This window comes from Lolium perenne, chromosome 7 (genome assembly GCF_019359855.2).
Source record: "Lolium perenne isolate Kyuss_39 chromosome 7, Kyuss_2.0, whole genome shotgun sequence".
NCBI lineage: Eukaryota > Viridiplantae > Streptophyta > Magnoliopsida > Poales > Poaceae > Lolium > Lolium perenne.
In genome coordinates this window covers 61,288,613-61,303,667 of record NC_067250.2, presented here as the reverse complement: position 1 = coordinate 61,303,667, position 15,055 = coordinate 61,288,613, and the positions used below count along the sequence as shown (strand labels likewise).

At 47.9% G+C, this 15,055-nt stretch overlaps 1 protein-coding gene across 1 annotated transcript; it reads right to left on the bottom strand.

Annotated features, from left to right (window-relative positions):
* Nucleotides 1-761: 761 nt before the first annotated feature.
* Nucleotides 762-2,345, bottom strand: LOC127317328 (zinc finger protein CONSTANS-LIKE 16-like). Its single transcript, XM_051347879.1, has one exon. The coding sequence runs from the start codon at nucleotides 2,217-2,219 to the stop codon at nucleotides 900-902; it is 1,320 nt and encodes a 439-aa protein (XP_051203839.1). The 5' UTR covers nucleotides 2,220-2,345; the 3' UTR covers nucleotides 762-899.
* Nucleotides 2,346-15,055: the final 12,710 nt, after the last annotated feature.

Sequence of the window (15,055 nt, the reverse complement as noted above, 5' to 3'; positions counted from 1 at the left end):
GACGACGGGCTTTTGTCCCGGTAGTCGTGAGCTCCATGTATATGTGTAAGGGGAATCTACGAATAGATCGACTTTTGCTTCCAATATTTGTTTGCTCGATCTATATATAATGAATGAACGTATGCAACTTTTATTTTGAAATGAAAAGATGAAATAAAAGGGGGGCGGTGGCGGGGGGTGGTGGTGGTGGTGCTGCCCTCAAACCATAAAGCAGCAGCGTTCTGCGCGCGCCACGTAGAGGTCCTTTTGTCGCGGGTCGTAATACGGACCACGACAAAAAGGACTGTCCCATGCGCGCCCCGCGCCTGCCACGTGGTGAACCTTATGTCGCGGGTCGTAATGGACCCGCGATAAAAGGTGGACCTTTTGTCGCGCCTCCCTTGTCACGGCTGGCTGCCCGCAACAAAAGGGTATTACGACCCGCGACATTAGACATGTTTTCCACTAGTGTCCTACGCCGCTTGAGCGTCACCCTTGCCACGAGACCCGCGATGCCATGCGGTCAGACCCGGGAAGCTACACACGGCTGCGGAGGGGAAGATGCCCCGCCCGTGCCGAAACCGCCTAGGCTTTGTCCGGCCTGACCCTTGGGCCTTGGCGGCGGCGGGGAAGTGGGAGGAGAACGGGGACGGGGTAGAGTGATGGTGCCGCCTTGGTCCCTCACGTGTTGCCTAACCTAGGCGACGCAAGGGGCTTTTTTTTTTCAAAATTCCTTGCACCCTCATCAAGATACAGCAACCATCATTCGCAGTCAATCGAGATTGAAAAAGAAAAAGTAACTAGATTACGCAGTTTCGACGAGTTGTTTGTGTTTGCCCATGACGAGCCCACAGCAGCCAGCAGAGCCATGCATGCATGCATGCACACCGACAGCATTGCACACGACCGGCATAGCTAAGCTACGCGACGCACGCGGTGGCGGCAACGGCGCCGTTGGCCAGCCGCTTGACGAACCGTCCCTTCATCCGCGGCCGCTTCTCGGCGTTGAGCTTGCGCACCTCGTACCGGATCTTCTTGGAGAAGAGCCGCGTCCGGCGCTTCTCCCGGTACCGCGACACCCGCGCCTCCCTGCCACCATCGGCGCCCATCCTCAGCCTCGGCGTCGTCCCCACCCCATCCCCGCCATAGCCAAGCTGACCTCCTCCCCCCATCATCCATGCGCCCGCCTGTAACGAGTAGTCGTCGTGTGGCCAGCAGTCCTCGAGCTTGACGTCCGGCCTCTCGCCGTCGGCGAATGGCGAGCTCTCCCACTTCTCGATGATCGCCTCGTAGTTCAGGTTGAGCGCGAGGCTCTTTGGAAACAGCTGGCCGTCGCTGCTTGCCGCGTTCTCGTCCGGCGTCGCCGCCTGAGGCGAGCAGTAGTCGAAGTCGAGGTCGAAGATATCGCCGGACACGTCCAGCTCCTGCTCGAGGCCGCACGCCAGCATGCATCCGTCGGCCTCCAGCTTGACGCTCGCGTCCGTGGGGTCGATGAGCCCCAATGCCTCCATGCAGAACGGCTCCTCCTCGCCGCCGTCGTCCATGCCCGGCCGCCCGAGCAGGGCCTCCATGTCGGCGGCGAACTCCATGAGCTCCGCGTCCGTGGGGCCGAAGCTGACGAGGCCGTCCACGGGCATGAACTCAGCCGGCACAGGAGACAGCGGCGCCGCGGCCAAGTTATCGACGACGGCGCCGCCGTCCTCACCGCAGCACGACGCGACGGCCGTGCTCTCTTCCCCGGCAGACGGGGACGAGCAGAGCTCCGCGAGAGCGTGGTCGAAAACGGGCACGCGGTGGTACAGCAGCTCCGCCTCCTCGTCGGTCTCCCCGCCGCACTTCTGCCCCTCCGGCGACTCCCCGCCGGACGACGCGTCCGGCACGACGAGGCGCCTCGAGAGGAGCTGCCCGACGCTCTTGGCCTGCGAGCGCGGGGTCCGCGCCTTGCGCTTGATCCACGCCGGCACGACCTCCTCGCCCCGGCGCTTCTCCCGCGGGGGCGGGGCCGACGCTCCGGCAGGCTGCTGAGGGAGCAGCAGCGGCGACGTGGGCCGCAGGCGCACCCGCTCGTGCCTCCGCGCCAGCGGGTTCGCGGAGTGCACCGACGTGTCGCAGCCCTGGCACAGGAACGCGTCGTCCGCGGCGCAGTACCACCTCGCCCGCCGCCGCAGGCACCCGTCGCACGCCCGCGCCGCCTTGCTACCCATCGCGCCGTCCGCCGCCGCCTTCGCCGAGCTGCTCATCAAAGCAAAGCAACTAGCGCAGCACCACGCTAGCTACTAATTTCGCTTCACCGTGGTCGTGTCCGTCTGTAGAGTGTAGACCGACTCGGTGGTTTAGGTTTGCACTGTTGTAGAGTCCAAAATTTATTTGCGTCGAAAATATCGCGGGCTTTAGGTTTATAGCAGCTGGTAGGGGCGGACGTGGGCCCGGCCCGCACGCTTTTATCCGTAGGCCCGCGCGGGGTGTACTTTGCACTTTTGGTGCGTCCGTCGGGCACACCCTCAGGCCTTATCTGCGACGTGATTGGCCGCTGCGTAATACCGATCCAGCGAGAACGCCTGTGATTGGCTGCTGCTGGATTTTTGGTGGGGCCGTTTCCGTTTGGCTAGGCGACGCTCGGCCCTTTTCTGCAGCTTGCTACGACGCTGCCAGTGGGACCGGCTAGGCAGATGCTGAAAAAGTCATTCTCGGACTGACTGGTTTTCCTTCTATTCTACCGAACTCACTGAAAAAGGTTGAATGATAATTTTTTACCAACCAAGGGGTTAGTAATGTCCGTATGAGAGAACAGATAGAAGTTCGGTACCAATTTGGGCTGTGTGAATCATGTAGATGCAGATGCCTGCAGGGAGATTTTTATTTGAAAAAAAGATATACCCATATAAACAAAAATCCACAAAGGAGGTATAAAAGAGAATCACATTTATATTGAGGTGTGTACGATTATGTTAACTTCAAAGGTATAAAAATTCAGCCTTAGCGGAGACCCCCACTCCCCCCTCCCAGCGGAAAATACACATCTTGGTGAAAGAAGACTCTTGCAGGTACCTCTTTATGTACAAGGCTATTGTCCAAAAGAATAAAGAAACAGTGGATGTCAATATACAAAGAATAAAAAAACAATTTAGACAGCCCCCACAAACCTCACATGCAATCCAATCATAGATTAAATTAGTTTTCGGATATTCAAGAAAATTCCAAAGTGCACATGGTTGTGCATTACTTTAATTCTTGTAAGAGTGGTTTTCGTACATAGTTAGTGCATGTTCACCTAGCTATGACCTAACTTATTAGTCCAAAATCAAGTCTCTGCCAAAGGTCAAGTGAAATGAAATAGCGCGTCACTTGCGCCGCGTCCTAATAAGTGGTCCTCGTAGAAAGAAAGGATGTGTCTTAGCTGTGCGTGAACATGCAAAGTATCCAAAGAAAATACGTTGCGCCATGGTCTTGGGTCCCCTCAAGGGGGATATGTATCGTTTTGGCAAAGTTGATTGGCACATTGGAATTTAGCAGCCAGGTCAGGAACTTGGATACACCTACAAAACAGTCGGATTCACGTTGATGTGATGATGCCGACATGATATAACAAAATTGTACTGGTCTTATCATGTTAATATATGCCATTTAAATGTGTTTAATAACAAATGTATATTACGAATGTCTTCTACCTGCTTTGTTGCTCCGTGCATGCCCTAAAATATTTGTATATGCATGCCTTAGTTTTTTTTCTATGGGAAACACCATGTATATAACCCACAAACACATACAACGATGTACACATAATCCAAATATAATTGCACCCGACCGGAGACATAACCCGAGGTGGATTTTGTATGAAACCATCACATAATCGCCTAGCGTAGAAGAAACATTTAGAGGTTACTTCCATGATACCCAAGTATGTGTGCGCCGACTTTACTATACATCAAAGCCCAACCTTGCATGTCAAAATAAAATTCAACGTTGGTGGAAAGATAGAGCAGTAATTTTCACCTTGGTAGAAATGTATATTTCGTCAACGAAACTTAGGAAATGCCTTCAAGCATGTTGAGCAACATATATAAGGGACGCTGACAGGTATGCTCATTCTTATGTGTGGATTGATACCTATGTTTTATTGGAGTACGAATATCTAAGTTTTCAGAGATGCATGCAGATTGTGTAGATGCTAGGTGCACGTGGGCTTTGCTTTGTTCAGAAAATATCGTTCAGCTAGTGTCCAAGATGCAGAAATGACATCATTTTATAAGGTACATGCACGTTTGGACCATATGCAGCACCTATACATACATGCATACATACGTGCCCATCACTGGATCATAGAAAAAAACATTTTGCAATTATTTTGGGCATTATTGTAGCAGCCAATATGCAGAAAATCACAACACTCTAGAGACACCAACTACGGTAGCAAATTATTCGAGCAACTGTTCTTACTTCCTCCGATCCAAATTAACTGATTTCACTTTATCTAGTATATATTTAGATAAACTGAAGTCAATTAATTTGGATCGAAAGGAGTAACTTTAGAGATACTGCTTATATATCAATGTATGGGACCTAAATATACGGTGAAAAACTAACTAGCATTGGGCGAGGTTACCAGCGCAGCACAGTATCTTCTCCAAGTTCCAACGTAGAAACTGGAGCGGGATAACCATGCCATGTCAGCGTCTACGTGGCAAAGGGATTGGCAGTCGCGTCCAACTGCACTGACGTCCGCTATCAACTCTTGGCCGCATCTCCAAGGGGTCGCTTTTGTTACGCTCCTGACACAGAAAAAGAGCATAGGCAATCGAACCTCCACGTCACTCCAAACCCAGATGATTGGAGACCAAGTATGTCGATTTGCAGTCTTACATATAGTTACAAATGGCAATATACTATGACAGCAATATTGACAGTTTATTCTCCGTGCTTTTCATTGCTCTGACGAAAAAGCGGAAAATCGTGATGTCCATGTAAACTGATAAAAGTATTTTGAGTAGCATCTCCAGCAGCCAACGCAAAGTGATCGTTTGCGTCCACGCGGTCGATAAGTGGATCTGCACCCCAGCCCAAAGCAAACAGTTTGGCCTGTTCACGGGAACGCAAACACGGCTTAAATTTGGGGCCGAAATGCGTCGGCGCGGACGCAGCGCGTGACCGCTCCCCTCTGCCTCGGTCGTGCAATGCTGCAGGTTCCCCAGGTCTAGCAATGTGTTCCCGTATTAATGCGCACCACCGACCCCTCAGCTGCCTTCGACGTATAAAATGGGGCGCTTGGGGCATCCATTCCCACGCACAAACCCTAGTTACCTCCACAATCTCCAAACCCAGCGCCTCCATCCATCTTCTCTCCATCCCGCGCACAAACCCTAGCCATGGCGGGTCGTAGGGGCCAAGGTCGAGGATGCGGCCGCCAAGGCAGGGGCAGGGCGGTCGTGCTGGATCTGCACGCTCACCCTCCCCTGACGAGTGGGAGTGCCGTTCGCCATGCATTTTGAGTTCATCGTCCACATCACCGAGGACCCCCTCGACCGAAAGAAACTCCCAGACAAGTTTCTTGCCAGCCGGGAGCCGGCCTACGCCAGCCGGCTGGAAGACAGTCGCGACGAGTGCCGGTGGCCCGTCGATGTGCTGTTTGATGGGAAAGGCAGATGTACCTCAACGCAAACTTCGAGAAGTTTGCCCGCACCCACAACGTGGAGGTCGGATGCCTACTGCTTTGCCGCTACGAAGGCGATGGCGACATGAGCGTCGGTGTGTTCGACGACTCATCCTACTGCATGCCCTATCGCAACGATAACTCCGACGGAGGCAGCCATGGCCAACTCTAGGTCGAGGATCTTCTTTCTTCACAATGAAGATGACAAGTGCCAGTTTGAATCCACTAGTGTAGTTTTCTTGATGTTCTTCCATTGCTGTGAAGAAACCGGGAACACCCAAAACTCTAGTCTGGGTGATTGGGTGTTCTTTTTTCGTAGCAAAGAAAGCGAGAACCATCACAACCCAGTAGTTGGGTTTCCTCATTTTGCAATATTTTAAATTACGCGCTAAAATCTATCTTGTAATGTTTCAAATTATGTAACAACATATATCTTGCAATGTTTCGAATTATGTATCAAAAACAATGAAAAATGTTTGGAAACTGAAAATGCGTCAGACCACTGGGGGCACCTCCAGACGCAAACGGACAATCATGGCCCGGCCACCATTTTCATGTCCGCGGCAAGACGCAAACGGACAATCATGGCCGGGCCACGATTTTCATGTCCGCGGCAAGACGCAAACGGACGTCTAAAATGCACCAGGTCGCTGGATATGCCCTAACAGAAGACAAAACTCTCAGGGTATCTGTACATGAGATTCACACATTCGAGCTCAGCAGTTGGTAAGCAAAGTAGTACTCCATCCTTCCCATTAAAAATTCTTAGATTTATCAACAAATATGTTTTTACTTTAGACAAATCTAAAACAACTTTTATGTGACAGAGGGAGTAATAGGCTATCCCTACTTTTTGAACCAAAAATAGGTATAGGATCCTATCCATGTATGCCTCAAAACTATATTTACAATTTTGCATGAAGTGTCAACTATCAGCTAGCTAGACTGAATTTCACCATTTTGTCTTTTGTGAAAGCTGGGCCGAGTTTCACTAAAAGGGCATATTCTCGTGTGAAACAGATGAAGGTACTGGATCCTCCTCCAAAAATGGGACAGCCAGGTGAGATTTGGAGGGGAGTGAACTTATTAGCCCGGGCATCAACGTCATGCCCATCCCTGCGGTCCAATGGGAGAATGATAGGGTGCGTTTCATGATCCAAGGCATATCAAGTGCCATGCCAATTGCACATCCAGATCCTTGTCTTGTGTGACCAACTTACATGTATGTCACTGGCATGTCGTTTTTTTGAGCTTTTCTAGAGTACATTTCGTCAAATCCTTCCTAGAATTTGGCCAATCATAGTGTCTGAAGAGAAGGTTAAATTTCATGTTCGGACTGGTACTCGGATGGTGCTACCTCCATTGTAAAAAAACAAGGCGCATAAATTTACTCAGTAAGTGTAAAACATAGTAAGTTTAACAAAACATATAGAAGAAAATATCGGCATTTACAATATTGACTACACTTACATGGACATCACATGTCTTGTTCTTAATTTTACCGGGAAGTGACCATCTCCAACTGGTAAGATTTCGGTTTCGTTCCACCGTTGGATCCAAATCTCATGGCTCCTTATCGTCTTCACTCGTTAGCCACCTCCCATCCTACCTAGTCTACTCGGATGTCACCTCCTCCCTAGGTCACCCGCTCTCACCGGACCAACGATCCTTTCGCCACTCCAGTGATCTCTCTAATTAACCCATGCCCTCCTTAGATATCTTCTTCGGCGCCAAAGCCTACCTCCTGCACACAAGACCTATGTCCTTGGCTCCTCGCCTCCATAGTCTCCCCTGTGTCGCCTCCATTCCATGCATTCACTACAGGAAAGGCACTAGGTGCTGACGGCCAAAATCTGTGTCGACGGCTTTTTATCGGGGCCATCGACACAGGTACCAAACAAGGAAGGCCGTGAAGAAGGCCGTCGGCACAGGAAAGCCGTCGACGCATGGCAACCTATGCCGAGACTGCCACCGTCGGCACAAAAAAAGGCCGTCGACACAGGGGTGTCCGTGGTGACGGAGAGGCAACGGTGCTAGGACTAGGCCCTTTGCCAAGAGCAACACAACTTTTTTTTTGCTCCATGCACACCCCTGGAATCGCCTTTTCAGTTTGCAAGAAAATATAAGAAAATGTTAGAAATTTTAAAAAATTAAATACTTTGAGATGACCATGTATTATGAGTTCTAGTTGTTAGGAAAATTAACAAACATGAACTTTGATATATTATGCAAAATGGCGTCATGTTTTGGTAAAACGGCTTTTTTGGTTGCATACGACCTCCTACGAAAACGTTTTTATATGAAAATGTATCTCCACAAAAAGTTACATCCGATTTCAACTACCTACGGCCATTTACCGATTTTTTACATACCTCAAAATCAAAAAGGAAAAAAGGAGTTTAGTCAGCTTTTAGATTTTGAAAAAAATATTTTTTTTAAAGAAAACTATTTTATTGTTTCAAGATTTACTATTAAAAAAATGTATTCCATTTTCTTTAGTCAAATAATTGTTTGGAATTAAAATAATAAAGAAGTGTGATGTCATGGCCTAAGGCCTAAGGATTAATAGGATTGATAGGGTACTAGTGTCAACAAAGAATAACTCCTCTGCGGGAAGCTCATCTGGAAGGAAAGGAAGAAGTTATGCGTGCTGGGATGGGATCAGTTTGAGGATGGATGACCAAGTGAAAAGTTTAACTATTAATAAGTAAATCAACCTAATATTAAGCATGCTTAGAGATTAAACTTTCAAACAATTCAAAAAATTGTTTCAGAAAATTTGAAAAAAATGTTTTTTTAAAAGGATGATGTCGGCACGAAAACCTACCAAAGCAAAGGGCCATTAGACGTTGGCGGACCCAAAGTGGCTGTGCCGGTGCCGAGGCCTTGTAGTGCCGATGGCCAGGTGCTGATGACATTAGACGGCCAAAATGACCTATGCCGTTGGCACCTCGACTGGTTTTCGTAGTGATTCGCCATCCATGCCTCGATCACGAATGAGTCGGCTGTCGAGAAATTGACCGCATTCTAGCAAATTTTAACTCTTAGCAATTCGACCTGCCAGAGGCCACATAAATCCCCGTATAGAATGGCGTTTCAGTAGTTTGAAACAAATTAACTGATTAACATTCCAAATCTCATGGATCATTATCGTCTTCAATCTTGAGCCATCTGCCGCCTACTTAGTCTAATCGGATGTCACCTCCTCCTTGGGTCACCCGCTCAAACCAGACTATCGACCCTTCTGTCGCTCCAACGATCTCTCTAAGGCATGCCCTCCTTAGATAACTTCTCATGCGCTAGAGCCTACCTCTTGCACGAAAGATCTTTATCGTTGGCTCCTCGCCTCCACAGTCGCCCCTGTGTCGCCTCCATTCCATGCATTCGCCATCCCTTGCTCGGTCACGAACGAGTCAGACTGTCGAGAAATTGACTGTATTCTTGCAAATTTTAACTCTTAGTAATTCGACCTGCCAGAGGCCACATAATTTAATCGCGGCATAGAATGGTTTTACAGTAGTTTGAAACGACTTAACCGAGCAACATTCCACCTTCCTATCTGGCACACGTATCTGTTAGGTCGCGAACGTGTTTATCCACTTGATTCACGTCCCTGTCTCGTGTACCTATAGTCTACTTGCGTACCTTCTATTGTCGTCGTACACTATACGTTTCGCTTTCAGAGGGAAAAGATACAAGCAGAGCAGAAGATCTCATCTGCATCGTCCCTAATCGTACCCAGGGGGGGTCCAAAATGATGGGAGGGACGCGTGTCGAGATGCAAGTGGGCAGCCGAGAGCACTACAACTCCCGGAAACCAGCAGAATATATAGGCATTATACTAGCAAAAGTGCCCGTGCGTTGCACCGGAAGAAAAAACTTGAACACTCCAGTGTATCAACGTGAAACATGTTAATTCGAAAAAAATTAACTTGCGATGCTCTCGCTGCACCGACTTGCAATACCACAAACTTGTAGTGATTTTTTTTAAACGATAAAAGGTGCCAAAGGACCAGGAAATTGTATTTAAAAGGAGAATGGTATAATTTGATAGTAAGGCCCTAAGCGAATCACGAGTATGTGCACGCATGTCCTTGGTTTTCAAGAATTGCACATCACAAGTAATCGCGTCGGCCCGCGAAACAAAATCGAGTTCTTGTGCTCTGTCGCTAGGTGCAACCGTTCCAAACACCGCGGGGGAGGAAACCACTTGGGGCATCGGAGGTAGCGGACTCCAACGCACGGGTGATGAAGAAGAACCTTGCATGGAGGACGAACCAACTTGAGATGACAATACTTGAGCGTAGCTGGGCCAAACTCGTGGCCTAAGTTAGCGGCGACCACTCGCCGACGGTTGGGATTCGCTGCTGAAATCGCAACTGTCGTGGACTCTGGGATCTCCCGGCGCCATTCGTAAGATCCAGACGCCCCAGATCAACAACGTCCTCACCCTCACCACCACGGTCGACCAAGAGGAGAAAGACAACATGTAGGCGACCAAAAAGGTCGATGGCCAAGCTTGATAAGGGCCTTCCACCATGGAAGCAGAAAAAAACTTCTCGTTAACCACCGGTTAGTACCTCGCTCACGTTCGAGAGCAGGATGTAATCCCTAGCCACATCCAGAACAACACACGGCCGTGCTTCCTTTTTCCTCCCCTTCGACTTCACGACCAGCCGAAAGAAGGAAAAGCAACGTAGCTGCAATGCTGAAGGATAGGTAGCGGGAGGCTGCCTTCGAGTTTATTGAACCGGGACGCTGCAGAGATGCTATTTTTTAAAAATAATTTAAACAATTTGGATTTTAATGTAATATTTTTTTACCTTTATTATATCTTTAATTAATCCAATCATTTATTATAACTTAGATTTATTTATTTTAGATTTACTATTTTTATACAACAAAGTAGTAGGACCAGAAAGCCAACAGGCAAAGCCACAGCCCAAGGCCCAGGGGGCGAGCTCCCCCAACCCCCCAATCTTCTCATCTCCTCTATCTCAGCTTTCTCTAGATACGCCGCCAAACACGCACACACCAGCAGCACGCATGCGACCGGACTTCGATCCCCCGCCCGCAAGTACTCCGGCAGAAGCCGGCCGCACAAGCCGTCTCCTCCCCCGATGCCGGATTCTCTTCTATCCCATTCTTCTGCTGCTACCAGGCTGGCGCCGGGATCTCCGTGCAAGATACTCCTTTTCCCAAATTCGTCCTCATACCATCTGGCGTGCAATTTTCTCCTTTAATTTCCTCCTTTCTCAAATTTTCCGGATGGGATCCTTTCCTTCGTTTAATTCCCTCCATTTAATCCGGTCCCCCGGGCAGCGTTCAGTTCTTGCGCTCAATATTTGCTGATGTTTTCTTTGTTCCAAATCAGCTTGTTATAACCAGAAAATTTAGGCATATAAACCGGTGGAAATCGGTATATGCTAGCGAGGTGGGACTATTGACACAAATTATCTGTGCGTCGAGCGCCGCAATATTTTAAGCAAAAAGCCCAACGGTGGCCCTGTTTGGAGCGCTCAATCAGAGCCTAGAGAACCGGTTGAATTCGCGTGATTTGGGACGAGGCAGGAGCCCTCCGGGCGGACGAGAATGCACGGATCGAGCGGGGATCCGGAGCAGAGGAGGTGGCGGCAGCGAGCGGAAAGGCGAGGTGGCTGTCGGCGCAAGATGAGGTGGGCCAGGAGGAGGGCGAGGCGAGCAGAGGCACGACCGGGCGAGGTGGGCGTGAGGCCTGGATCTAGCGAGGCAGCGACGGCGGCAACGGGTGGAGAGAAAAGAATAACCGAACCGGTATAATGGCAAATGTAGTATTATGTATTTTGGTGGGAGGGCAAAACGGTCCAAAAAAAAGTTGGACGAAAATTCTGGCAGAAACCTTAGCTCCTTTATTATTAGGTATAGACTAGGAAAAATACCCGTGCGTTGCAACGGAAAAAAATTACCATAATAACACACAAAGTATGTTTTTCTTGTACAACTAAAGTATACATCAAAAAGTTTTAGTTAAGTAGTTGATGGAACATCATTAGTGGGAAGCGTCGCATGTACGCCCGATGTGTATTCATTGTCCAATACTATGTTTTGCATAAAAAAAACAACCACATTTACAGACATTAGACGAACCTTGTTGAATGTGTTATTGACATAAGTATCATATATAAGGATAATCAACAAAATCTGCATCATCGGGGCACAAACATCTTAAATCGAGTTCTCGTTTGTTCAACGGCAGCGGATGACAAATTCTGCGTTAATTCAGGGTTAGAGTTGCCGAGGAGTTCTCCATAGTTAATTTCATTGCGCATGAGAATAACATTCTAGTAGGCCGATGCCTCAATTATGCAAGTCACATAGCTTTATTTCAGATTAAGTAGGTCGATGCTTCTAAAAGACATTTCTATTTATTACACATCTATCACATGTGCATAAAAAGGGAAACTTTTCATCTGTTTAAAAATTCTGACGTATATTACTTGACAGAGCTGAAGAAATGCCATGGATTCTTACTTTATCTCCATATAAATAGGGAATAAAAATGCTTCTACAACTTTTCCTGCGGCTGCAAATTTCAGACACAGTCTGGTTCAACAAATTTCATAAAGAATATATGTACACAAAAATCATCCGCGATTATTATCACCGTAAGGAAACATGTTCAGATATAGTATCCTATCCCTGATCTAAACTTGAAACTTTCTCTGAACCTTTACCTAATGATGCAGACTATCATTAAGAAAGCTCCAGGGAGTATCACCCAAGCAGCACAACACCATCCAAAGCAGCTGGCGCCTGGCGGAGCTTCTTTTGTGTAGAGGTCGGAACAAATTCTGAAGGCAAAAGAAGCGACGAATTAAGAAACTGACGGACCGCCGGTGCTGCTGTTGCTGCTCTCCATATCCTCCAGATCACTAACCAGACCAAATCCACTACTGACTACACCTCCTCTCAACTGTGGTGGCGCTCCAATAATTGGAATTGCCGAGGATTTCGCATTTCCTTTTCGATTAGACAACACCGTCTAGCAACTCACAGTAGCCTACACATCAGCGACATCTCGAGGTCTTCTCCTCCTCTCGGCTATCCTCCGGCAAAGTAGCCTCGTCTGGCTCAGGCATCGGCACCGCAGCTTCGATGCTCGCCTGACCGTGTGCCTCTACAGAGCCACGACACAGATGTTCCAGGAGCGGGCCCTGCTGTCAGTTATGTTACCAGCGCAGCGGGCAGCCGCTTCGCGTGAGTCAACTAATCCCACATCCGGTTGGTTTTGCACCGGGATCTCGCGGCGAAGGCGGCGACTTCTCCGTACCAGAGCAGCGAACAGCCGGCCAGCCGCTTCTTGTGAGTCAACTAATTCCCCATACATTCGATTTTGCGCCGGGATCTCGGGGCTGAGGCGGGGCACGCCCATGATACAGGGACGAAATCGGGCAGCCATGGAGGCGCGCGTGGCAAGAGGTGGGTTGGAGGCGCCCGGATTCGGCAAGGCCGAGGTCGTGCCGGATTCAGGGCTGATGGACCCTGGTGAGGCCGTGAGGGGAGGCTTCGCCGGCCAGGAGCGGCCAGAGAATGTCTGTGTCAGTTATACGGATCGCATCCACGAAGCGTTTTTCTCTTGACTTGGCGGTGGCAGTCCAGTAATTTCGACAAGAATTAAGGGTAGTTAAAAAACGGACGAAAATTTTGGGGAGAAACCTTACTTCCTTTATTAGTAGGTAATAGATAGCAAAAGTGCCCGTGCGTTGCAACGGGTTTTAATTAAAAAGCATATTTTTTTCATCTAAAAATGCTAACAGTTCTTTTCTGGATCTAAAAAATACCATTACAAACAATTAAGCTGCTTATGCCCTCTAAATTTCATATTTATATCATTGTAAGTATAGTAACTTTTCACCCCTTGAATCTGGTAATAATATTTCCTTATTGGTCGCCTCCGCTGAACTGCACAAACCAGCTACCAATCCAAAATTGGCCAAACATATGCCCATGCATTGACACTGGATAGAATAGATGATCTAATTATAATTTTGTAGAGAAAACAAATTAACAACCAAAGTTCGGGACACAAATTCTATTATAGGAATTTAGTCATCTGAGTGAAGTTGTGAACCCAAAATTGAATCATGCTGTAGCTAATAATACTATAAAGAAGACATAAAACAAAAATACATTTCAGTTGTTAGGCTTACAAGGTTGTCTTGAGTATGAATTAAGGAGTACTAAACTGAGACATGAAATAAGTAAAGGAAATTGCCGTACATGAAAATATTTTCAGGTTCAGGAAACATGAGAAAAATGCTATGGCATGTAGATGGCATCTAAAAAGTTGATACCTGGAATAGTATCTTTGAGTGGAATTAAAAAGTTGAACTGAACCTGTTCTCTGGAAATAAAAGAAGTTCAACTGAATCTAATCCCTAAAAATAAAAGAAGAAATTTGAACTGAACCTAATATTTTGCTTAAGAGTGAACCTGATACATGTCGTTCAGGTTCCAACTGAACCTGATCTCTTGTTTGCTGACATGCTGCTTCTGCCTCCAGCTGCTTCCAAAGTAACATATGGTATCTGCCTGTCCTGTCCTTCTCATCAGCTTTACACGACTCAGTTTTCAGTTTCTCGAGCTATGTCAAGTTAAGAAGAACCTGTAAACTTCTGCAGTTATGATCAAAACGCTGATAGATGGAGCCCCTGGAAACCGCAGTTTTGAACGGAGCAGCGCACAAAATATCAACCAATAATTGCATGGTATCCACTGTTGTACAGAACGGATGGAGACAACCCATGACACAACGATGTAAAGAAGTGTATTCAGCTTTGGAAATGGCAGTATGTTGATTATATAACAACAGGAGGACCTTGTGCTTTTTAGGCTCCGTTCGGAACGGAGGAAACATGTAGGAATTTTGCAGGTTTCGTTTCCCGTGGAAATTTTTCCTTCGGCAGCGTTCGGAACAAAGGAACGGCAGTCGCAATTCCTTAGGAAAGGAAACCTTTCCTTCATTTTTTGCGGGAAACAAAACATCTACCAGGACTGGATTTTTTCGGGAGGCCCGAGGCAACCGCTGCAGTGCTGAACTGGATAGCCTCCGGTAAACACAACAATTGTAAAGTAGGTGGACTTTGTCTAGGTGAACCAAGGCCCAAGGGAAAGCATGTGACGGAAAACAGACGTGGTGCATATGGTCTAGGTTCATCCATAGAGTTGATCAACAAAGTAGCCTGCAAGCCTGACTGCTCTCAATATACACATAGGCGCCGCACGGGCCGCTCCAGCGTGCGGCGGGTTGCGTCGCGATTCTTATAAAAGTCGATCACACGGGTAAAAACCAGTCGTCCTACCCTTTATCCTTATCCCCTCATAGACTATTGCTGGCCACTCATTCTCTCGCACGCACTGGCCGCCATGGGAGGGCAGCCTCGAGGAGGA

Coding starts and splice junctions, on each gene's coding strand:
- LOC127317328 (XM_051347879.1), bottom strand. CDS start 2,219: ATGAGCAGCTCGGCGAAGGCGGCGGCGGACGGCGCGATGGGTAGCAAG.